Here is a 25,929-nt window from a genome sequence, read left to right as displayed (position 1 = left end):
GACGGTCACAAACTGGTTTCGCAATGTTGCGAAACCAATTTCCGGCCTTCTTGCCATATTATTCCCTCACAACACTGAGCACGCTCGACGCCAGTGGACACAGAAAATTCCGCCCACAGGCACTGGACAATATCCAGACAGCAACATCCAAAGACTTGAACTTCACAAGCACTGTAAACAACAATCCTATGTACAGATGAGAATATCTTGAGCTAACAGTGACATGTTCTCTTGGCGCATAACTCCTGATTTCACTTCCAAGTTTAAAAATGGCAAAATCTTCCAGTAAATTAGTACCAAACAATTCACCTGCCCCAGGTGGACTTTGTTAATGGAAAAATTACATTTTGCATTGAGTGATAAATATTTTCTCATTTTAAATTGAAACGAACCACACTTACAAATGCTCAGCGTGGAGCACATAATAGGAGAGCAAAGTACGGCAGGGGCTATAAATCTGAAATATAAACAGAAAGTGCTGGAAATACTCAGCAGATCTGGCAGCATCTGTAGAGAGAGAAACAGAGTCAATGCTTCAGGCCCATGATCAGCACTAGTTCTGACTAAGGGTCGCTGACCTCTGTTTCTCTCTGCACAAATGCCGCCAGACATGCTGCGCATTTCCAATATTTCCTGTTTCTATTGGAGCAGAAATAACTTCCTTCCCCAGCCCTCCGAAAAACAATCAGACCTTCCTGGGAGCCCCTCATTCCCCTGCAACAAGAAACCCAGCAGCATTAAACATTAAACATAAATTTCAAAAAAAAAGTTAAGGTATGAAGAAAACATACACATCTTGCTGAGCAAGAAAATCAATGTAAAACAATAAATTGATCGTTTAAAGGTTAGTAAAGGTGACCATTAAAAAGTGCCAAGTGGTAGAGCTAACGAATAAAACCTTTTTTGCCTTTTCACTTCAGAAGTGGAGCTGGAAGGAGACAGACTAGGCCCCAAGTCCTGGTCAGCAGGGAAGGTGGAGGTAACCGGCGCCGAGCTGAGGAGTTGGGTTTAACTAACACTGACCTCACGTTCACCTCTGGCGGTGCAGGCTCCATGCTGGCCTCGATGGAATTCATATGAAAGTGGGGTCGGAAGCAGGTTGGCTTTCAGCTTGGAATTTGCTCCTCTCCATGGCTGGTATGGATAGGTTTCTGGGGAGGGAGGAGGCGGGGGAGGGGCAGGGTGCGTGTTTGTTCACACCGAGCAGTCCGTGTGTGTGTGTGTATGTGTGTGAATGGGAATCAGGGGGAAAACTCTCCGCTGGTTGTAGCCATACTTAACACAAAGGAAGATGGTTGTGGTTGTTGGAGGTCAATCATCTCAGCTCCAGGATGTCACTGCAGGAGTTCCTCAGGGTAGTGTCCTCGGCCCAACCATCTTCAGCTGCTTCATCAATGACCTTCCTTCCATCATAAGGTCATAAGTGGGGATGTTCGCTGATGATTGCACAATATTCAGCACCATTCGCAACTCCTCAGATATTGAAGCAGTCCATGTCCAATTACAGCAAGGTCTGGACAATATCCAGGCTTGGGCTGACAAGTGGCAAGTAATATTTGCACCACACAAGTGCCAGGCAATGACCATCCCCAACAAGAGAGAATCTAACATCACCCCTTGATACTCAATGGCATTACCATCACGGAATCCCCCACTATCAACATCCTGGGGGTTACCATTGACCAGAAACTGAACTGGACTAACCATATAAATACTGTGACTACAAGAGCAGGTCAGAGGCTAGGAATCCTGCAGCGAGTAACTCAACTCAACTTACTCCCCAAAGCCTGTCTACCACTTACAAGACATAAGTCAGGGGTGTGATGGAATATTCTCCACTTGCCTGGATGAGTGTAGCTCCAACAACACTCAAGAAGCTCAACACCATCCAGGACAAAGCAGCCCACTTGATCGACACCCCTTCCACAAACATTCACTCCCTCCACCACTGATGCACATTAGCAGCAGTGTGTACCATCGACAAGATGCACTGCAGAAACTCACCAAGGCTCCTTAGACAGCACTTTCTCAACCAACGACCATTGCCACCTAGAAGGATAAGGGCAGCAGATACATGGGAACACCCTTACCTGGAAGTCCCCCTCCAAGCCACTTACCATCCTGTCTTGGAAATATATCGCCGTTCCTTCACTGTTGCTGGGCCAAAACCCTGGAACTCCCTCCCTAACAGCACTGTAGATATACCTACACCACATGGACTGCAGCGAATCAAGGAGACAGTTCACCACCAACTTTTCAAGGGCAATTATGGATGGACAATAAATGCTGGCCCAGCCAGCAATATTCACATCCCCTAAATGAATAAAGATAAGATTCATTCCCAACCCCATGGTTCTCACTCATTCACTCCCTCACTCACTTTTGAGGGAGGACTGAGGTAGGGAGGGATTGGCCCTACCACTGAAATTGCACCTCATGTTGTCAAAGCCCTAACACCACAGTCCTGACTGGAGACAAAACCAGATATTCAGATTCCACCCCCAAAGGCCTCATTATCAGTGAATTGGAAAACAGCAGGGTATGGCATCAGAGAGCCCCAGGCCTGGTCATAGTGAAAGTAACCTAGAGGACTCAGAAACACGGTGCACACTCCAATACCCAGATTGTCATCAACTATTTGTCGGGAGCCTGCCTCATTACTTTGATGGGATGGATCTGAAAGAAATTTTCACAGGATACATCAATGCAGTGGAACTTCACATTAAGGAGAAATAAACACGAGAGGACATGGCTTTAGGGTGAAAGGGGAAAGGTTTAGGGGGAACATTAGGGGGAACTTCTTCACTCAGAGAGTGGTGAGAGTGTGGAACGAGCTACCACCTGAAGTGGTAAATGCGGGCTCACTCTAAGAATAAATTGGATAGATACATGGATGGGAGAGGTCTGGAGGGTTATGGACTAGGTGCAGGTCAATGGGACTAGCGGAATAATATTTTGGCACAGACTAGAAGGGCCGAATGGCCTGTTTTCTGTGCTGTAGTGTTCTATGGTTCTAACACCACGAGCAGTGGCTGGATGGGGTTGGCAAGGGCCTAGCACAGAGGCCAGAGCCACACACATTTGAGGGAGGAGGGCAGGAAAGGGCTGGAGAGATGAGGCACTAGGCACTTTACCTCAGACAGAATCACAGGCCTTACCCTGCTCCTTAACAGATATTTTCCCATTTCTAACTTGACGAGCAATCATCCAAGCAATTACAAAGCTTCCACAGGTTCTGGGAACTTTGATGGCAATCTTTTATAACAGTTAATGAGTTTCAACAACTGCCCTTGTCCTCAGGCCTGTACATTTGCATATGTACTCTTTTATCTAAAATCCTTCTGGACTGTCCTGTACATTAATGAAATTCTACTCAGCTTCTCAGCAGCTATGTTTAAAGCCTTAGGCTCCCAGATCTTCCTCTTGCATGCAGAATACCTGCAGTAGCTTCTGTGCCAAATTAAATTGGCATTAGACAACTGATGGAAGGACTTGCTGACACAGCCAGCACACAGCAAGGATGATCTATCCAAGTAGGAAAAGCTCTCAATGGTGATTAGACTTCCAGATCTCAATTTACCAGAGTTTGCTCCATCTAACTGGAAAGACCTTGAAGGCAGACTCAAATTCCATTCATGGCCAAAACTGGTTGCCTCATGCCACCACCGCTCTCTTACCCAGCGCCCCCCAACCGCCGTCTGTTGCCGTTGGAAACGGCCAGACACGCGGAACTGGGAGGAGAGGCAGAAGGAGGCAGGTATAAATCTCAAAATGTCCCGAGGCCCAGGAGCTGGTTCTGGTAAATTGTGGGTTTGGAATAAAGAATTTGAGCCCGAAGAGGAAACCATTTGCCTGTACTTTACAAGGGGAAAGAGGTGGTTGGTGGGGGTGGATCTGTGTGAGGGAACCTGCTTTGAAACAACTGTCACCAGCCTGCTTGTGCTCCAGCCAGGTCTGAAGATTAACGAGGCAGCACTCCATGATGACCAGGCCCAAACAGAGGCCCACGAGGTGAGAAAGGAATCTGGCCCATCCCACTACTCGACCAATGATTGCTGTCATTTGGAACAACAGCAATGATTGGTCGATTAGCCTGTCAATTGGGATGGTCTACGTTCCAGGTGGCTGCTTTTGACACTGACCACCCAGATTGACAGGCTTGTTAGCCAATGAGCCCAAGCCCCCCTAGAGGCATGGGTCCCAGTGATTAGGGCTGTCTGCACACACCACCCCCCCCCACCTTTTCCTGGGCCCTGATTCTGGGCATCACACTATGAAGGTTTTACAGAGGGGTGCAGAAAAGAATTATGAGTACGGTTCCAAGGATGTGGGACTTCAGTTACTTAGATAGATTGGAGAAGCTGCTGTTGTTCTTCTCGGAGAAGAGAAGGTGGAGAGGAGATTTGATAGAGATTTTAAAAATCATGAGGTGAGACACAGTGGACAGGGAGGAAGTGTTACCAGTGGCTGAGGGATCAAGAACCAGAGGGCACAGATTTAAAGTGATTGACAAAAGGATCAACAGTGACATGAGGAAAAATGTTTTATTTTATGCAACAAGTTGTTTAGGATCTGGAATGCATTGCCTGAGAGTATGGTCGAGGCAGAATCAATTGGGGCTTTCAAAAATAAATAGAATAAGCACCTGAAGGGCAAAAACTTGCAAGGCGACAGGGAAAAGGTGGGGCAGTGCAGTAAAGAGTTGGCACAGACATGACAGGCTGAATGGCCCCCTTCTGTGTTGTAACCATTCTACGATTCTATAAGTGGGCAGGGTTGTGGAACAACACGTAGTCCATGGTGGCACGGAGCAGAGAAAGACAAGTTACTCTCATGCAATACAGCGAGAAACATCTCAGTGGCAGAGAGGGCTGGGAATAAAATGCCTGCTTGCTGACTTGCCTGCAGATTTCAGAGATCTTGGAGCTCCTCCAATTCCGGCCACTTGTGCATTCCCAATTTTAACCGCTCCATCATTGCCATCAGCTGCCTGGGCCGTGAACTCTGGAATTCCTTCTGTAAGCTCCTCCACCTCTCTTTCCTCCTCTAAGACAATACTTAAAATATACCTCTTTGACCAAGCTGTCTTAATGTCATCTTTTGTGATTCAGTGTCACATTTCGATCTGATTACAGACCTCTGAAGCACCTTAGGATGTTATACTACATCAAAGATGCTATGTAAATGCAAGTTATTATTGCAGTTGGTGTGTGACATGGGAAATAATGAACAAAGGGACTTTTACCCTGAAAAGACTCACAAGAAGTGGATGAAAGAATGAATCAAGTTCTATGTCGGTACAATCTCAAGTAATTATAAAGATTGGCATAGGCTTTCTTTGTTCATGAGATAGATTGGAGGAGAGGAAGTGGATTGTGGAGGGCAGTGGGCCAGGGTTAAATATGGGACTGTCTTTTGCCAAATTCAAACATAGCCATTGATAGGATGGTGGGTGGAGCACAGGATAGTTACCCATGTGATAGGAACGTTGTTTCAGGAGGCCTTACTTGATGCTGGCTCAGCACTGGCTTTAAATTGAACAGTTTATTTTACCACAGCATAGGCACCACCTGTCATATGGATCGAATTTACTTTCACTGGCATTTTGAATGAATGTGTTCCTGCATTCGTATACCACTTCTCTCTCTCTGCTTTTGTAAGGCTCTCACTAACCAACCTGAAGATTTTAAAAAATACATTTAATTAGCAAAATGAGAAACTTACAGTACACTAACTTTGAACCTTCAATCACTCAAGTGTAAGTTACTTTTCACCTCTCCCTAAAAAGGGTCCCACTGGCAATTGGTTCTAAATAACAGAGATACAGGATGAATGTTGTACAGTAGATGATATCAAGCCTCTAGGAATGATTGGGCCTAATGGGTCCAATTGCCTTATCTCATCCACTGCAAGTGATTTTCCTCATTTGATATTTTTCAATGACACTTTTCTTTTCTCAGTTACCATTAACTGAGTTGGTTTTTTGACAAGATTTCTGAGATAATCATCAATGACAACTTATTCCTTTTTGTTCTTTTGCTAAGTATAATCTGTTACTTGAACATCTCAACAAAGAAATTCTGGTAGTGATAAATGCTGATATTACAGTACTTTATCAGGCCCTGTGTGATCTTGAAGGCTTCAAAAAACTGAAGGGAAAGGAACTTGCTGTCAGACTCTGTTCTTGGAAATACATTCACTCGTTGTCAGGATCTCCGCTGGCACTGTGTCCTCCACCCATTTGTGCCGGGCACCAAGTAGCCTAACCATAGATCCTTAGAGGAACTGATGGAGATTGATGTTTCTTTTGAGCTTTTATTTGTGTGGGGTCACAGGAGGAGCAGAAGTGTTGCTTTTGAGCCCACTGCCAACCTGTTTGATGACCTTCTATTGTGCCAGGCTGACCAAATCCACCAGGAAAACTTGGACAGGCTATCACAACAGTTTTGCCATTTGTATTTATTACAAGAAGATTTCTACACTGAACTCAGAAGTAATGAGTCCGCTAGCTTTTAAAGATTAAATTAAAACGTTTATTAACCAAAAGAAGAATAAAACACATACATAAGATTATAATTACATGATTACTTAATAGTATAACAATTCCCAAAATTCCTAGTTAACCATCCTTCCAACTGTACACCCAGTAAAGACAACAGTCCAAAATAGATTTTAAATTTATAGCAACAATCCAGCAAGGTTACCACAAGCACCCACTCGGCAGTGGAATTCCAAAGGCTTTTAACACAACTTTGGTTACTGGAACAGCAGACTTTTGCAAAGTGGCTAGAGGCTTTTTCCCAAGTCTGTTTCTTTTAGTGTACCTTTGAGATATTACATGACCACACACGCACACACATAGCCTTCCATCCTTCTTTAAATATATTTCTTCCTTTTTAATCTGTAAATCCCATTGTTCCCACATGTCTTTTGGATTTACTTTTCCTATAATATGACACTTTTTTATATTGTCAATATAGCCAGCACTTTTGGGAAAAATCAATGTAATAACCCATCTTGTTTATCTTGTTGGTTGTAAACATCCTACCATGTCTTTTTGAAAACCAAACGCCTCTCCACTTATCTTAAAATGCAAATTTCATTCACATCCTATCTGCTGAGACTGTACCCTAGTTCCACTCGTTAGCATTTCACATGCCCTTTTATAGCTAACTCTTTTGATAATTTCAACCTTGTAGTCTATCCGTCTCTAAATTAATTAAATCAGTAAGGCCATGCCTTAAGATACTTCAGGGCAGGATAATAGTTACAAGTGAACAGTGGTCATGTTTTAACCTTGACCATCCAATTCTGCCTCCATTTAAAAAGAAAGTCCCCATCTCACTCCAGATAAATGCAGAATGGAAATTTGTACTAATGAACAGAGGAAGCTCTTTACTTATGAGGCATCTGCTCAAGCTAAGGGGAGTTGGTGTTGTAGTTGCAATATCACTGGACTACTAGCCCAGAAAGCTCAAGCTAATGCTCTGGGGACATGGGTGCAAATCCCACTATAGCAGATAGTGGAATTTAAAATAAATTAATAAAATCTCGAATTATAAAGCCAGTTTCAATAATGATAACTATAATTGCTTGTAGTAAAAACCCACCTGGTTCACTCATATCCTCTAGAGGAGGAAATCTGCTGTCCTTATCTGCTCTGTAGATAGCAGCCTCAGAGTGGTGGAGGAGGTGGAAATGAGGATTGGTGTTAGAGGTACCAATCTAGCAAGCTATATAGGTCTTCATTAGGGTGGAAGCAGTATGGTGCAATACTCAAAATAACATATTCACAGTGACAAAAGCCTTTCCTAAGTAATAACATTAACTTTTACATTGAAGCTTTGTTTAGACATTTCTTTCCATTGGATGGTCTTTTCACGAAATAAATAGACATGTGAATTATACCATGTTAAATAAACAGGCCGTCCAAGACTGCATAAAATCACATGCTCCATGTATTTTAAAGCAAAAAGTTCAATGGAATCCAAATTGCAGTGTGACAGTCACAGACCCCGGAATAAAATCGGCTGATTTTTGATGGTGTCTGTCTCTTATTTGCTTCATGACCAAGATGGCTAATGAAAGATTGCTCCTAGCCCAGTGACGGAGCTAGAAGGTCAACGAGAAGCCACAACTGGCTTAGTCTTTATTAATAGTGCTTTCCTTCATAAGTCTGCTTTTCATGTGGGTGTGACTAAGCCTCAGAACTCATGGTTAATCATGAGTGTGAACAAATGTCTTACATCCTGCGTGACAGGTTGAATGCCCTGGTCAGTAAGACCAATGCAATCCCCGGGCACACTAGATGGTCGCCTAGAGAGGCAAAATTTGGTGGCGGTGGGGATGGTGGTGGCAAAAAACTGAAAGAGCTATTCGTGAAACCACATAAATAAATGAACAAGCTTTAGCAGTGGGAATGAAAGGTCTAGATCTACTGATATACATCCACATATGCTGACACACATATGGATTTCCATGCATTCATGTTATAGTCCTCATTCTGTTTATGCTACAGTTTTTGCAAATTTGTACATCAACATGACTGTTCCAAAACTGTGAACCAGTAAATAATATCAAACCTGCTCGAATATAGTGGTTACTGATTGTGTAAATTGTGCTTAAAATCACCTAGGAACTGTTGCAGGAACACACAGTATTACATCACATGAGCTATATTATGCATTGTGATAGGCATTTCTTCCAGTACATATCCTGTGAAAAGTGTAGAACAATGAGAATGTACGATCAGTACCATAATATTCTCCTTTTTCATATAAAATAAATCTTGTAAATATAAATGCAGAATTTTTATCCATTCTAACGCATAATATTCATTTTTGAAAGTTAATTGTGAAAGGGAGGGGGCACAAAGTTGAAGGTTTGCCTAGGGTGCCTATAAATACTCTTGCACCAATTCTGCTAATTAGCCAATCTGGTTCAACGATAAGTTGGCTTAAGATGTAACCTTTTTTTTGCAAAAATATGCTTTTTTCATAAAATATCATCAACCACATTCCAAACCATTTCAAAATCACCATTACAACAGTACAATCAGGTTCAACTTTTACGACATGTATCACAAGGTGCATCAGTACAGACAATGGATATTACAATCATTTGCAGACATTCATTTTATGCTGTACAGCCCGAGGGATCTATACAGTTCCCAGTCCCTCGGTGCACTGTGGCAGAAAGGTCTTGGACAGCGACCCTTCCCCATTGCACCTTTGCAGCAGCTGCCCCAAGCTTTAGTGCATCCCTCAGCACATAGTCCTGGACTTTGGAATGTGCCAAACTGCAGCGCTCGGTCGGGGACAACTCTTTGCGCTGGAAGACCAACGAGTTTCGGCCAGACCAAAGAGCGTCTTTCACCAAGTTGTCTTAAGATGTAACCTATGTAATCTGCAGGTTACATGCTAGACTTGAGAATACTACTTTGCAAATAAGATTTTGGAACCGCAATCTTTTTGAGTGTACATTTAATTGGCACAATAAAACATGCTGGCATGAATGCTAAGACTTGCTGAATCTAGAAAAATGCTACTTTCTAGACAACTTCTAGCTGCATCATTGGGTATAGTTTCTCAGACATATATGCTGCCTCACTGAACAATTAGTACCCTGCATTATGGGAAAGAAAAGAAAGGGAAGGGAGCTGAAAGGAAACAAAGGAGCAAAGCAAAGAATGAAACTAAAGATTTGCATTTGTACCAGACCTTTCACAGCCTCGTGATGTCCCAAAGTGCTTTACAGCCATTCCAAAACCTTTGAAGTGTGGTCCCTATTGTAATGCAGAAAGTGCAATGGCTAAATTTTCACACAGCAGGGTTCCACAAACAGCAATGTCATAATGACTAGATAATCTATGTATTTGCATTCACTGGTCTGTTCAAAAATTTTTTTTTGCTGCTATAGTGTTAAGAATTTTTGGTTGCATTTCAAGCCCATAAGATAGCGAAGGCAATTGTTTTGAGTGGTTTGTAAATGAAAGTTTGCCTCCTGTTAATGATGTTAATTGAGGGATAAATATTGGTCAGTGTGTTGAGGAGAACTACCCAGCTTCTTTTCCAAATAGTGCCAGGCATCTTTTACAACCACCTGAGAGGCAGACTCGCCCCAGTTTAACGTCTCACCTGAAAGACGGTACCTTCAACAGTGCAGCATTTCCTCAGTACCGCACTGGAATGAGCGTTCTTTTGAAATGTAGGGCGGAATCTTCTGGCCCTGCCAGCAGTGGGCTTCATGGCGAGTGGGAGCAGAACATTCGGAAAGAAGCCAAAAGTCAGAATCCTGCCAGTGGGAAATCAATTTGGAATATTCCCCGCACCACTTTCGTGGTGGGCTGATGTCGGGTCTGGTTTCCCGCTGACCCATATCAGGACTGCTATTTGCATGCATTACCATGTCATGAATACTCATTAAAAACGCTACGCGCTGGAATCACGCTCCCCCTCCCAACTCTGTGGCACGCCAGCTGGAAATGAGACCGGTCTAAATCCCGTGCAGCTGTCTACCCTCACTTTGCTCATGTCTCCCAGGTGAGTGCAACATGCCTGCAGCAGCGCTGCTCCGGTTTGGGGGTGTGGGAAGGGTGACAGAGACACGGGAGTCAATGGGGTATGGCGGGCAGGACTATAATGGGGTTGGAGGGGTGGGAGGGATAGGTGAGGGGCAATGGCAGGTAGAGAGGAGACCAAGGGCCAGGAAGATAGAGCCTGACATAGAGGACCAGAATGCAGACACTGAAAGGGGGGGGGAAGGTGGATGGGGATGGAACTGCATGAATGGGAGGAGGTGCACCCAGGCTCTGGAATAGGAGGGAGGGGCTTGTGTTAGTGTGGCACAAGAGGGATGGGTTGCACAGAGACTCATGGGGTGGGGGAGGGGCACTGTGTTGTGATCAGTCGTGAAGGAACAGGAGAGCTCATGGTCCCTGGTATGGGGCCGGGAGGTCGGAGTGAGAGATTAAAGGCAGTCCTGAGGCTTTGTGGGCCATGCCTCAGGGCTGTGCGTGGCATGTATGTCATAGTCTCGCTCCAGGGAGGGGCAAGGCTGTGAGCTCAGTTGGGATAAAGCACAGCTTAGTGTGCAGGCTGTGTTCATTATCTTACAGTCGGTGGCAATGGGCTTGTCTGGCTTGGCACTAGGCTACAGATGGGATGGTCATGGTTAGGGGAGGCATCTGCAGCCTGTAAATGGGGAGAAGGTAATAAGGTGGCGGTGGGGGGGGGCACTCGAAGTTATCCTGGGGGGTTCTCCCCTGCAAGCCACCGTGCACACAGCTTTGAGGTGGGGAGGGGTGAGGTCCATACGAGGCATGGGGACATCAACAGTGATAGATTCAGAGGGGAGGGCTGGAATGTCCCCCACAATGACAGTGATGACAATGGGATCCAAGGTTACCGGGGGGAGGCTGGAGAATAATCGGATGGAAGTCCACCTGCGCATCGTGAGATTACAGGAAGATTGAAGGGACCTGAGCACTGACAGGGGGAGGGTCGAAGCTGGTCTCGAAGTAGAAATGAAGCACCATCATCTTGAAACCCTGAAGTTATTGTGCAGTTTAAAATCGAAACTGGAACAGAATCTGCACGGGAGCAGTCTGAGGGAGGAGCCTACGGCTAGACTTGACATTATTCAATCCGCCTGCTCCCTGGGGACTGATAGATGTAACAGATTAATGAATACTGGGTAAGTATACTAGGCCTCTCACTCAAAAGCGGAAAGCCTCTGTCATGCCCTAGAGCTGCGTTTGCTTTATTAGCTTTTCGTTGATACAGCCTTCTAGCTGAGGTGTGAACTCTCAGATCTAGGTGACAAAGGCGCCAGACCTGATACTTTGTTTTGGATTTCCAGCATCTGCAGTTTTTTGCTTTCATCTGATACTTGACTATCTCAATCCCACAGAGGCCCTTTCAGGGGGTACCCTCAAACTGCTTAGAGTCACAACCTTGAAATAGAGTCAGAGCTGACAGAAAAGAGGAAGACTTCCTTGAGAGGGGGAAATTGGAGCCATTGCCTTTTGGTATACTTTAACGAGAGACTGTAGGAGCCATTGGCTCCTACATAATACAGTTGCTCCATTTGAGCATTAACAGAGGGGTGTGTGAGAATGGAAAATGCAGACAACTGTTAAGGGAGCACAGCTGCTGCATATTTGCCAGGTCATCGATAAAAGCCTCTAATGTGCTTTCTCCAAGTGGCATGGATAATGGGCCAAAGGGCATCCAGTCATTGCCGAAGGGCAAGTTGAGATTAATCACTTTACCAGATCAGAGACTGCAAGGGTGCCTTTGGTAAGGTGGCACATTTCATGAATGCGTCCAAACCTTCTCCAATCTCTGTAGGTTTGGCATCTTCGTCACCTAGGTCTGAGAGTTCACACCTCAACTATAAGGCTGTATCAGCGAAAAGCTAGTAAAGCAAACGCAGCTCAGAGGCTTTCTGCTTGCGAGTGGGAGGCCTATTATATTTAACCAGTATTCATTAATCTGCTGCATCTATCAGTCCCCAGGGAGAAGGGGTATTGAATAATGGAGCCTGCGCTCAGTGCTGTCTTCTTGATGGCAGTGATCCGATTGAAGATGAGCAGGGCCCGGTACTGCCAAGCCCAGTTTCAAGAGGAGGCCTGGCCTGGGGTCCAGGGCCCAGGGGAGACCCACCAAGGCCCAGAAGATGAGGGGATTAGTAACCAGTCTACGGAGGTGACTCACATGACCGAGGGTCCACTGAAGAAGACTTCCCTATCTGGAGATGAGTGAAAGACAATGCCGAGCATGTCCGTGCTTGTCAAGAGGTGTGGTGGACCATACCTGCTACATTCTGCAAGAGGATCTCATGCCCCATGGGCTGGGAGGACATTCCCTGCCAATGCCTCTGAAGGTCACTGCCGCACTCAGTTTATTTGCCTGCGGATCGTTCCAGAGATCCACATGGGACCCATGTGGTATCTCACAATCCTCAGCAGCTAAATGTACCAAGGACTTGACAGATGTCCTCTGCAGTAAGGCTCATAATGATGTGATGTTCACCCTCCACGAAGCTAGCCATGCTGCTAGACTTTTGGGGTTTGCAGCTATCTCAGGCTTCCCTGGAGCACAGGGTGTGCTCGATTGCACACACGTGGGATTGAGGGTTCCATGAAGTTCATTAACAGGAAAGGGTTCCACTCCCTGAACGTTCAACTGGTGTGTGACCATCAGAAGCACATCACACATGTTTGTGCCAGGTACCCTGGGAGTTCCCATGACTCATACATCCTAACTCACTAGCAGGTGCCTCACATATTCACAGGGCCTCAGTGATACAGGACTGGCTGCTTGGGGATAAGGGGTACCCGCTCAAACAGTGGCTCATGACACCTGTACATCATCTTCAGAGTCACTTGGAGGAGAGATATGTAATGTGGTGCTTAGGTTGACACGACCCGTCATCGAGCAGACCGTTGGCATCCTGAAGATGCGCTTCTGATGTTTGCACCACTCAGATGGGGCTCTGCAGCACTCTCCCCAGAGGGTGGTCATTGTGGTCTGTTGTACCCTTCACAACCTGACCCTCCAAAGGAGCAGATCCCTTGCTAGAGGGAGACATGGAGGAGGCTTAAGAGCCCCTCAAATGGTGAAAAGCAGGAAGGGCAGGAACCTGGAGAGGGAGATGAGGGTCAGCTTTCACATGAGGATGCCTTCGAAGAAGCACAACTAAGAAGATGTGCCCGTGCCACATTGGTAGCCAGAAGGTTCCAGGAGGAGTAAGGTGCAGGCAACAGGACATGGCCATATTCCTTCTGTCCCTTAGTGCCAAGCCAGTGCACTGTTACAACCAGTAACGTGGAGAGCAAGTTCAGCATTCGGACTTGCGCCTTCAACCCTCATGATTCACCAGGCCCTACCTAATCTTTGGAAAGGTCAGCAATGAACGCTGTAACCTTGCACTCTGGGAAGTGAATGTCAGCACAACAGCACAAATCCTGTGTCAAAGGTTGCCACCTTAATGAGAAGCTTTTGGCAGACACTGAGATGCCAGCATGGTAGGAGAGACAATCATGGCTGCAGCTCTGGTGCTTTGGCGCTACCAATGAAGACAGCCATCTCATTATGAAAGACAGTTACAGCTAAACCTCCAAGGCTATTGAGCACACCTAACACCATGTTTTCTTGTAAGGAGTGGAGATTACTAACACATTTTGCAAATGTTTCCAGTAAAGAGTTTAACACATCTCCCTGACATTACACAAGGGTCGATAACTATCATGACTCAGCTACATGTCACATGAATGGGAGGCTCACAAAGGGAGGTGATCGCTGAGTAGGAGCATGGCTCACTCTCGCAATAAGAAGGCACATAGATGCTTGTGCACGACACTTTCAAATGATGAGATCATTCACATGAATAACAGATATATTTACAAAGGTGACTGATATATACAGTGATTGAACACCCTTGTCCCAGAAGTGATGTCAAAGTTTCATCATTTTTCTAACCCTGACACTACGTCCCTGACATCCACAGCAGAGGTGGAGGCAGCCTGCTGACTGCTACCACCGTTGTCTTTGATGACTTTGGTGGGTGTCCTCTAGAGGGCTGAAACCTGGAGGGCTCTGACCTGCTTTGGGTGTCCTGCTGTGGGGCAGGTGCACCCTCCTCGCCCTGTACAGCTGGAGGTGATGGGGGTCACAAGCAGAGGGGATGGGGATCGGCTGGGCACTCTCGGAGTTCCCTGCGGGGATAGCCACGAGGTCTCCAACTGATGGTCCTCTTTCATATGAGTGTCCGAGGGTTCCTGTCTGACTCCCTGAGGAGAAAGGGCTCCTGGAGGGAGGTCACTCAACTAGCCACTGATGGATCCCACAACTGCCAACAGCGATGGAGTGCAGGCCCGAGTGCAAATCCGACAGAACCTGCTAGATCAAGGTCCTCACGGTGGCCGCCATCCTTGCCATTGAGACTTCAAAGCACTCGCATGTCGGAGCCACGACAGCAGACATTCCTTTGCTCTAACCTGTTTACCGCTTCTCGCAACTCTACCTGATTTCCTGCCGCCTGCTGCTGCATCTCCAGCACGTTAGGGACGGCCGCTTGCAGAGGCTCACATCTGGCTCAGATTCAGCTGGTGCGTGATTTCCAGCCGTCGTCCGAATGCCAGAGACCTGCGCTGTCACTGCCCCTGACTGGGGTGGAGACGTGTCGGGTGGACCGTTCCCCAGGAAGCGACCCCGAGCCTAATCTAGATCCAGGACCCGCTCGGGACATGTCTCTCTGCCCTGGCGGAAGGTGCAGGTGAACACAGTGATGGTTCTTCAACTGATGCATCTTCAGCATCCTCCCCTGAGGCGGCCAGGGGCCTGGAACTCTCTCTCTAAACCTGCTGGTGCCTGTGAGAGGGAGAAGATAGATTTAGTTCACAAACAGGCAGAAGTCACTTGTGGTCATCAGGTGTGATCAGCTAATGGAGGGCCCGTCCACACTGGCTGGTTGGGAGGGAGCCAATCTCGCCTCCCCCACAGCAGCGACCTTTATTTCCTCCCGCCAGCTCGGCAATCGCCCTCCTCAAACTGGGACAGCTCCTGAGTGTCGGCCGTCCCTCCTCCCGCCTGGGATATCACCCTTGGGGTTGTGGGCAAGCTGGGGAATGTGAGGAGAAGAGATGGAGGGGAGGGTGGGGAGCATGCACGCCTGCTGTGTGTGCCGAGCTCTCCCCAGCAAGGGCTGAGGAGGGAGTTTGCGCAGCGTGATAGATGAGATGTCGGTGATGTTAAAGTGTCCGTCAGACAATCAGAGCTGATGTGACCCCTGCTAATAATTGTCTGAGATCCCTGAGCAGCGTAACCCTTGGAGGGCGTGATGTCATTATGAGTGTGAGATTGCAGCGAGTTGAAGGTCGGTTTACCCTGGTGGAGTGGGCGAGATCGTTCATCTTCTTCCTCCGCTGGTTGGCTTTTCTCAGGTGGGTGCTTGACAAGCTCACCTCCCTTACGACCACCTCCCTGCCCAGCGAGGTGAGGCTGCTGCGCTTCCTGGAGCCATCTCTTGGGTAGAGGACATCCCGGTGCTGGTGGACTCCATGGATGAGGGCCTCAAGGGGAGTCATTGCTGAACCTGGGAGCAGCTTTTTCTTTGGTGGAGCCTTCTCAAGGAGTTTCCTGCATGCAGCTGGCCTGCTGAGAGTAATATGTGTGTGTTTGGGTGGTGTTTACATATGGCACCCGGACTTATGAACCCATTGGCCAATGGTGGGGCAGATGAATCAGTGCCCGCCTTGCCGTGTGATTTGGAGAGCTACTTGGCGATGCATAATTAACGAGCTTCTGAGCGTGAAATTGGGCGGGATTTCCCACCTCACCACCCAGCGCCACCACTTAGAACGGAAAATTCCACCTACAGTCACTGTAGTAATGTGGGGAACAGCCATAGGGAGGTGGCATCTTAGAAGCAGTAATAGACTAGGAGGGAATTCAGTGCGAGGAAGATGGAGGTGTTTAAATGATTCCGATCATTTGAAGTGGTAAGGAAAATTTGATATAAATCGGCAACTGGAACTCCTCAAAATATTACTTAAATTAGTGACTCGAGAATGATCAGGTGACAAGGGATGGGTGCAAAAGGGAAGAATTTCAGAGAACCTTTCCAGCTGGGTGACATGAGAACAAGGGTCTTTAACCCTGACCTCCAGACAGTTACCTTTCTTTGGAACATAAATATTAAAAGAATAAAAGCTTTGCATTGAAACACAGCTGGATGGTGACTGGTAGAGAAAATATCCAGGAAGGAGATCAGGTTAAGAAATCTTCTTTGTAGTTAGGTCTTGGCATTTGTTAAAAATGTCCGACCACCTTACTTTAGAGCTGTGAAATGTTCTAATGTTAGAGGGGGAGGGATGTCGGATGATTGGGGAGTCAGAGACAGGTGTAGGCAGGCAGGTGATATTTTCTAATGGTTACAATCTCTCAATGACATCACACACACATAGAAAGATTTTCAATATTTGTGCTTTTTTCACAAAATTGTGCAAGCGCCATGAAAGAATCAGTTTCAAATCTTGCTAAAATAGTGATTAGGGGGAACTCTCTGCTCCGTTCTTAATATCACTAACAAATAATGACCAAAGGAAATACCCTACCCCGACCCTGGAAAGAAAGAGATTGGGAGCTCTATAGAGGGAGTGAGAGGTAAAGAAAGAGGGAGGAAAAAATAATTGGTGGGCAGGAGAGAGGATTGAAATGAGTGTGCACAAAAACACTTTTGAAAAGATTCTTGCTTGTGAGCAATGCCACAGGAGGTCGACCCACATATTATGAATCTTGTGAAGACTGAATTTTTACTTACGCAATTCAAAACTGTTCTTCAGTGTAAAGCACCAATAACACAGCACACACTGTGCTTTCAGGATTTTGCAGTGACAACCAATTTGTAAAAAATTCTCTCACGGGATGTGAGCATCGCTAGCTAGCCCAGTTATTAGCTCATTTATTGCCAATCCCTAATTGACCATGAGAAGGTGGTGGTGAGCTGCCTTCTTGAGCCGCTGCAGTCCATGTGGCGTAGGTACACCCACAGTGCTGTTAGGGAGGGCGTTCCAGGGTTTAGACCCAGTTGAAGGAACATGCTATGCTTAAACATGCAACAAAAATATTCAGTGAACTCTGATTAATACACATCAGAACAGAACATCTGTAAGAACAAACACTTCGCACATTCTTAAACCTTTGTAACGTAGGAATGACTCTGCAGTTCAGGGCTCCCAATAGTGAATTCACACACCTATGAAGATGGCATACGAAAGTGTAGCCTTGATTTTTCAAGCAATTATCCTTTTGTTTGTGGTTCCCCACTAATAATTTGGGTTGTGAGATCACCTCCACATAATAGAGAGAGCTGGGAGGGAGTTCCAACAGTGATGACCTAGTTGTGGGATTCCGACAATTCATGATGTCATCCAAACCTCCATCTGGCATTCTATTCTTCATCCTCAAAAAAACCCCAAATTCTTAGTTGCTTAGTTTTTTTAAAAAAAATTCACATGTAAACCAGTGGAAGCGGTCATTACCCTTGTTTAGGGGAGAGTTAAGGAGTGTTAGCTTTCATTGGCTGTAGGTCATTAATATGTTCAAATTGTGCCGTGCAGCACTAGCAACAAGTACACATCAGTAAAAAATGCTTTTGTGCATTATTTTAACACAGGCATTAACCCGTTGAAGGTAACCGTTGTGTTCTACTGCGGAGTCGCTTTGCTCTTGAACCGATTGCACGCTTATCTGTCAGCAGGTGAGTCGATTACAATACACTGCAGACGCAGAGACCAATATGAAATGAAGCACATGCTGTTTAGTTACACAGACAACAAAGCGCTAACATGATGTGTGCTTCTCCAACCAGACCCTACTCTAGGCTAACATTAACATTGTAGCCCGCGCGACACCGCTATTGGGTCGTACAGTCACGTGGTCAATCTGCTCACAGTCTCTTAAAGGTGTATTACACCTCAGATTACCACATCCCTGTCCCTTTACTTGAAAGTACATTTTATAATATATTAACGATTTGCACCAATAAACTATTTACGAATTCAGTCTCTCTGGAGGCTTTATCAAATGTGTCGACCATTGTAGTTCTATGACTTCAGATGGTTTATCTGAGGCCTCCCTCTCAGGAGTTATCTGTCCACTAGGCTCTCCAGTAGCTACTTGTAAGTTTGTCTCTTCAACTGTCTCAGGCTCAACGGATCCTACAGGTACTTCCAAAGCAAGGGGGGTCCCTTCCACATGTGGTGTAGACTCCAAAGGGAATGCTTTCACTCTCTTTCGGGCCCCATCACATGCACTCCTGCTGCCCCCTCCCCTCCAAGTTCAACAATATGAAGGGCAATTTGTCAGGCAGATTTTGAGAATCAGGATGTTGGGCAAGGCTAAATTCAACACGGAATGATCAGTTTCCTGTGTGAAAAAAAAGAAAAAAAATTTCCGGGGCCTTGTTAGTAATTTCACTTTCTCTTTCTACGTGTCTTCTTTTGATGGGTTTTCTTCTTGGCAGTGCTGACTTATTCTTGGCCTTCTTTTCAAATTCCCTATTGACCAGACTAGGCTCAGGTATGAGCTCAACTCGAGGGAACTCAGTGGTTTGAGTCTTCCAGCATTTCCTCACCTGTCAGCTCCTTTGGAAAGCTATTGTTAAAGCTTCTTGGCTTCCTTGTAGCTGATTCTTCAGCTCTTCCATTTCTTTTTTATATTTGTTAGTTGTTTCCTGGAGAATTAAGTAATTGCAGTGTTTTCTCAGCTAATTGATTCTCCATCTCGGCCAGAGATATGCAGAATTCTTCCTGATTTTCCTCATACCTTTTTAGTGATATAAATTGGGACCTGAGGGAATCTTGCAATATGCGAAAGTCCTTCAGCAGGTTCTCTTTTTCTTCTTGGAGGTTACTGACTTCAACTCGAACTCTGTCCTGAAGCGTCACATCTATGAGTTCCTTTAATTAAGCCTTTACATGCTCCTTTTTCTAAACAGTCATATTGCTTGCTTCTGATTAAGAACTCAGTAGTCACTCGAGATTAACCCCTCTTACCCAGTTCCTTCCGAGGAGACTCAGTCCTCTGCCTGCTATCACTATTAGGGATAAATTAACGGACTGATTTCCATACTGTACTGGAACCTTGCATATATATCTTACTCATATGTTTTCACCAGTGTACGTCTTTAATTTAGCATCTGAATTTTCCAGCTTTAGTGAGTGGCCTCCTCCATTCAGATACTTAAATGTATGTTCCCCTATAACTGTTGTGGATGTACCTGTATCCACCGCCATTCGGGTGGGTTTTCCATTGACTTCCACTGTCACGGAGATTGACTCTGTTTTACCCACTTTTAAGTTGTGTAGCCAGTAAATATCTGACTCTGTTTCTTCTGGTTCCTCCATTATATAAGTTTCACGACTTCTGCCTTTTTGTTTGAAAATTTGCCTCAATCTCTCGTTACAATATCACATAGTGTGCCCATTGCGATGGCGGTAGAAACACTCAGTTTTTTAAAAATTGTCATGCGTTTGCAGGCTGTCTGGTTCTGATTCTGCTGTTATTAATATGGTTTTTATCCGTTAAACCATTGCCTTTTGCTGGTCTGTTAATGGTGGTTGTTTCCCGCCTTTCTGCGGAGTCCTGCGCTTCTGCGTCATTTCTAACCGGTGCTACCCTCCCAATGCGAAGGATGGCGCCATTTTGTGTTCCCTTGATTTCTTCTGAGTCCCTGACCACACTTTCCATTGCGAGCCCCAACTCCATCGCCTTGCTGAAGCCTAAATTTGTTTCTGACAGCAACATTTTGAATGGCGTCTTTGTTAATCCCACACACTAATCGGTCTCTTAACATGTCGTTAATCGACATCCCGAACTCTTAGTGCTCTGTCAGTTGTTTTAAGGCTGCTTCATTGCAAGCGACTGTCTCTCCAGGAGTGCAACACCTCGAATTGAATTTAAAATGCTGCGCCGTTACTTTGGCTGAAAGTGTTTTTTCACAAGATTCACCAACTCATCAAATCTGGAGCATTGGGTGCCATTAGGCTATGAATTAGGCCGCATGTTTTATGGCCACATGTCGATAAGGGGATCGCTTGCCTTTTCTCCTCCCTCGATATGTCATTGGCCAAAAAAAAACCTTCAATATAATGTGAGCGGTCATCGGTTGTCTGGTCAAATGGTTTGATGCGGCCAAACTGTGGCATACTTGGGTGAGATAACTTCGACGACTATGGTGAGGGCCGTACTTACAATCGGCCGGCAAGGCCTGGCCGATTCACTTCAGCTGAGTTTTCGTGGCTTTCCTTGGCATCGTCAACTGGTTGTGTTTTGCCTCGTCGCCAGTTGTTGTGTTCTACTGTGGGGTTGCTTTGCTCGCGAACCGATTGCGCACTTATCTGTCGGCGGGTGAGTCAACAACAATATACTGCAGATGCAGAGACCAATATGAAATGAAGCTCATGCAATTTACTTGCACAGACAACAGAGCACCAACATGATGTGTGCTTCTCCAACCAGAGCCTATTCTAGACTAACATTAATACTGTAGCCCGGGCTACACAGCTGTTGGGTCATACAGTTACATGGTCAATCAGCTTACATTCTCTTATAGCTATGTTGCATCTCAGAATACCACAGTAGCTAATTGAGGCCATTGTTGGAATACTGCACCTTTTGCAACACGAAGCTCTGCTGCAGTTCATTTATACATATGCAAAGCAATGTAATTTTTGAACTGATGGAATTTCTGGTGTTACTCAGGTTAAAATTCACGTCAAGTAGACAGTGCGTAACTACTTAAAGGAGCTCAACTCCCAGCCTTTCAGTTTCACACAGGCTGAAGTTTAACTACCGCCATTGGGGAACCAAGTTTAAAAAGCTGCTGCATGCGGCATCAAAAGTTAACATCCCTCAGGTGCCGGTGAGTGGAGCTCTGTGCATGTATGGGATACACACATGCTTCCTCTGACCTGGGACAGCCACGTGGAGCTGGGACAGCAGCTCTGGTCTGTTGGTTCTGCATTGCTTTAAGCAGGGCGGTTCCCTTAAATAAGTAGCGCTCTCCACAGGACTGCAATAAACTGCCAAGGACTGCCAAAATAACCTGAGATGAAAGCAAGTCAAATAAGCAAAATTGTAAAACATTGCTACCTTCACTATTTGCCTGCAGTAACAATTTGAATTAGTACACCATCCATATCACACACTACTCTAATGTAATATTGAGAAACATGAAAGTGAAACATCAGTGGGTGATTTGACAAGTTAAATGCTTTACCTGTATCCACAGCCTCTTTCACAATGACAGCACAGTAGGGGTTCTGGATATCCTCTGCTTGCTGGCATGGACCGTTGTCAAAGTTGGAGAAGCCAATACGGAGGAAGGGAGCCATTTCGGATATCTTGACAGCCAGACCTTCGGATAACATAATGAACAAACGCGGTTAGGTTGGGGAGCAACCAAAGCGCCCAGCCTCAGGAATGACCGAGAGAGTGCCTGAGAGGAGCTCATCAGAATCCACTGCTAAGCTACTTCCTTTTCTGTGAGGCAAAGTGTGATTAAAAAGGAGAACCTAGGTCAAGCAGCCCTCATATGTCACTGGGGGAGGTGGAGTCATGCAATTAACTGGAAAGCATTAAGAATGGAGGAAGTGGGTTCATTACACACTCCTGCACAACTGTCACACAGCATCCAGTATGGAGTCAAATTTCAGAACTGTCTCACATGGAATATTTTAATCCATATATACTTAACACAAAAAGTTTGCACTCTCCTCCTGTCACTTCTGTGTTTTTAAAAACAAATTAAAGTATATAAAGAGAATGAAAGGATAAGGTTCAGGCTACAAGTTCTGATCCATCTTAAGTTAGCTGATCACATCCACCCCTTCAGAAATAAATGGAGGGGGGTGGGGGTGGGTGGGAGTGTGGGTCAGTGAGAATTGAAAAAAAGTTAAAGCAGATTTAAATGGCAGAATGCAGAACTTCCTTACGCTACAGTTTGAAATTATGATGTGTGATATTAGTAACCATTGTGATGCTGCATATGAATTGTACTTATCCAGTATTTTAACAGAAGTCTTAACCATTAAAAGATTCAGCTCTTCCAATAATGCATGGAGGAATTTCAAACATGTCATTGCATTTTTCACTTACGTTGCAATTTTGTTCTAACCTTGTTTCATTTCCTCAATTCTGTTCACTCGTAACTGCTTCATTCCCCTTGATTGATCACTCTCAATCCTAAAAATTTTAACTGGCCCAGCATTGGCAGCCTTTTGCAAAATAACCTGACACTTCAGAAGGGAGGGAGAGAGAAGGCAGTGCATTGCTAATCTATCATGATAGATATTTTCTCCTCAGGTCCCCAGCATCACAGATGTCAGTCTTCAGCCAATTCGATGCACTCCGTGTATTATCAAGAAATGGCTGAAGGCATTGGATACTGCAAAGGCTATGGGGCCTGACAATATTCCGGCAATCATACTGAAGGCTCGTACTCCAGAACTTGCCGTGCCCCTAGCCAAACTGTTCCAGTACAGCTACAACACTGGCATCTACCCGGCAATGTGGAAAATTGCCCAGGTGTGTCCTGCACACAAAGAGCAGGACAAATTCAACCCGGCCAATTACCATCCCATCAGTCTACTCACCATCATCAGTAAAGTAATGGAAGGGGTCATCAACAGTGCTATCAAGCTGCACTTGTTTAGCAATAGCCTGCTCACTGACGCTCAGTTTGGGTTCCGCCAGGGCCAGTCAGCTCCTGACCTCGTTACAGCTTTGGTTCAAACATGAACAAAAGAGCTGAACCCTTGTGGTGAGGTGAGAGTGACTGCCCTTGACATCAAAGCAGTATTTGATCAAGGGTGGCATCAAGGAGGCCTAGCAAAACTGGAGTCAATGGGAATCAGGGGGAAAACTCTCCACTGGTTAGAGTCATACCTAGCACAAAGGCAGATAGTTGTAGTTGTTGGAAGTCAATCATCTCAGTTCAAGGACATCACTGCAGGAGTTCCTAGGCTCAGCTATCTTCTGCTGTTTCATCAATGACTTTCCTTCCATCATAAGGTCAGAAGTGGGGATATTTGCTGATGATTGCACAATGTTTACAACTCTTCAGATACTGAAGCAGTCCATGTCCAAATGCAGCAAGACCTGGACAATATCCAGGCTTGGGCTGACAAGTGGCAAGTAACATTCACACCACACAAGTGTCAGGCGATGACCATCTCCAACAGGAGAGAATCTAACAATCGCCCCTTGACGTCCAATAGCATTACCATCACTGAATCCACCACTATCAACATCCTGGGTGTTACCATTGACCAGAAACTGAACTGGACTAGCAATATATTTATCTATATATATATATATATTTGAGATAAATACTTGAAGCAGAAAAAATTGCAGCACTTATGGAGAAGAGGCAGGAAGTTGGGCTAACTGTATTGCTCTTTGAGGAGGCCAATATGGACAAAATGGCCTGAACAGCCACCTCCTGGGCTATACCATCCTATGATTCCATGCCTGCTATTTTCATATGTGAATTTTTAAGTAGTTGAGTGAATGTTGCAGGTTATACTGTGGACTTGATGCTTCAGTTATATATTCAAAATGTGAAGAAAAACTGCAGGGTATAATGAATTGAATATTGCTGAGAAGAGAGACCAGTTGCTGAAGGTTTTCATCATGTACTCATTAGGACAAATGCAAGAATGCCAAATTTCAAACGATACTAGCAATTTATACTACAGGAGAAAAGGGAGCTGATTGTGGCCAATCGACTCTGGCTGAGGTGTTGCCATGGAGAAGGTAATGGGGATCTATAGACTTCCCAAGCTCCCAAGTAATTCAAAAAAAGCACAAGGCTTGAACATATTCCTTTTGTTTGCAGAGGACAGGTCCCTGTGTATGAATGCACGTCACTTCTAGTAAGTGTACATGAGCCATGTTATGAGCTCAACTGATTATCTTAAATTAGTTGTTCATCAAGGGCTACCCAATCGCAGAATGACATCTAATAGTAGACTTTTTGTTTGGGATTGTGCAGGCCTGGGTTGGTTGAGTATGGTCTGTACTCTGCCTGTTATAAACAACTGAAATAACTGTTGTTTGGCTGATCGAATCAATGGTTGGGGCATACGGCCTATGTCCTGGCGTCACACTGGCCTCACTCCACTTTGCTGTCTGCCCCCTATAATCCTAGACTCCCTTATCGATCAAAAATGTAACTCAACCTTGCATATATTTAATGAACTAGCCTCCACTGCTCTCTTGGGAAGAGAATTCCACAAATCAACAACTCTCTGAGAGAAAAAACTTTTCCTCATCTTAGGCTTAAATGGGAGATGCCTAATTTTAAACTGTCTCCCCCCTAGTTCTAGACTCCCCCACAAGGGGAAACATCCTCTCGGCATCTACCCTGTCAAGTCCCCTCAGGATCTTAAACAAAAACAGAATTACCTGGAAGAACTCAGCAGGTCTGGCAGCATCGGCGGAGAAGAAAAGAGTTGACGTTTCGAGTCCTCATGACCCTTCGACAGACCCCTCAGGATCTTATATGTCTCATTAAGCTGACTTCTCATTTTTCTAAACTCCAACGTGTATAGTTGCAAAAAATATTGAGGAAAGGTTGGACAGACTAGGCTTGTATCTGCTGGTGTTTAGAAGAGTAAGAGGCGACTTGATTGAAACATATAAGATCCTGAGGGGTCTTGACTGAGTGGACACAGAGAGGATGTTTCCTCTTGTGGAAGAATCTAGAACTAGGGACCATTGTTTAAAATGGAGGGTTGCCCATTTAAAACAGGGATGAGGTGAAACTTATTCACTCAATGAGTCTTTGGAACTCCCTTCCTGAAGCAGGGCTGTTGAATATTTTTAAGGCAGAGGTGGATAGATTCTTGGTAAGCAAGGGGGTGATAGGTTATTGGGAGTAGGTGGGATGCAGATTTCAGTTTACTATCAGATCAACCATGATCTTATTAAATGGCGGAGCAAGCTCTAGAGGCTGAATGGCCTACACCTACTCTTTGTTTGTTTGTTCATATATAAATACTTTGGCTACAAGAGTGGGTCAGAGGCTAGGAATCCTGTGGTGGGTAACTCCCCAAAGCCTGTCCACTGTCTACAAGGCACAAGTCAGAAGTGTGATAGAATACTCCCCACTTGCCTGGACGATGCAGCTCCTACAACACTCAAGAAACTTGACACCATCCAGGACAAAGCAGCCCGCTTGACTGACACCCCAACCACAAACATTCATTCCCTCGATCACTGACCAACAGTGGCAGCAGTGTGTACCACCTACAAGATGCACTGCAGAAACTCACCAAGGCACCTTCGACAGCACCTTCCAAACCCACGATCACTACCATCTAGAAGGAAAAGGGCAGCAGTTAGATCGGAACGCCACCAC

At 45.4% G+C, this 25,929-nt stretch overlaps 1 protein-coding gene across 1 annotated transcript in view; it reads right to left on the bottom strand.

Moving 5' to 3' along the window:
* Nucleotides 1-22,053, bottom strand: part of prkcq (protein kinase C, theta) — a 118,660-nt gene extending 96,607 nt beyond the window's left edge. Inside the window, exon 1 of the mRNA XM_041203272.1 lies at nucleotides 21,787-22,053. Coding sequence (XP_041059206.1) covers nucleotides 21,787-21,937 — 151 coding nt within the window. The 5' untranslated portion in view covers nucleotides 21,938-22,053. The remainder of the gene's footprint in view (nucleotides 1-21,786) is intronic.
* Nucleotides 22,054-25,929: the final 3,876 nt, after the last annotated feature.

The sequence above is a fragment of the Carcharodon carcharias genome, chromosome 13, assembly GCF_017639515.1.
Source record: "Carcharodon carcharias isolate sCarCar2 chromosome 13, sCarCar2.pri, whole genome shotgun sequence".
NCBI classification, from domain to species: domain Eukaryota; kingdom Metazoa; phylum Chordata; class Chondrichthyes; order Lamniformes; family Lamnidae; genus Carcharodon; species Carcharodon carcharias.
The sequence above is the reverse complement of the archived record's forward strand: the minus strand, read 5'-3'. Positions and strand labels throughout refer to the sequence as shown.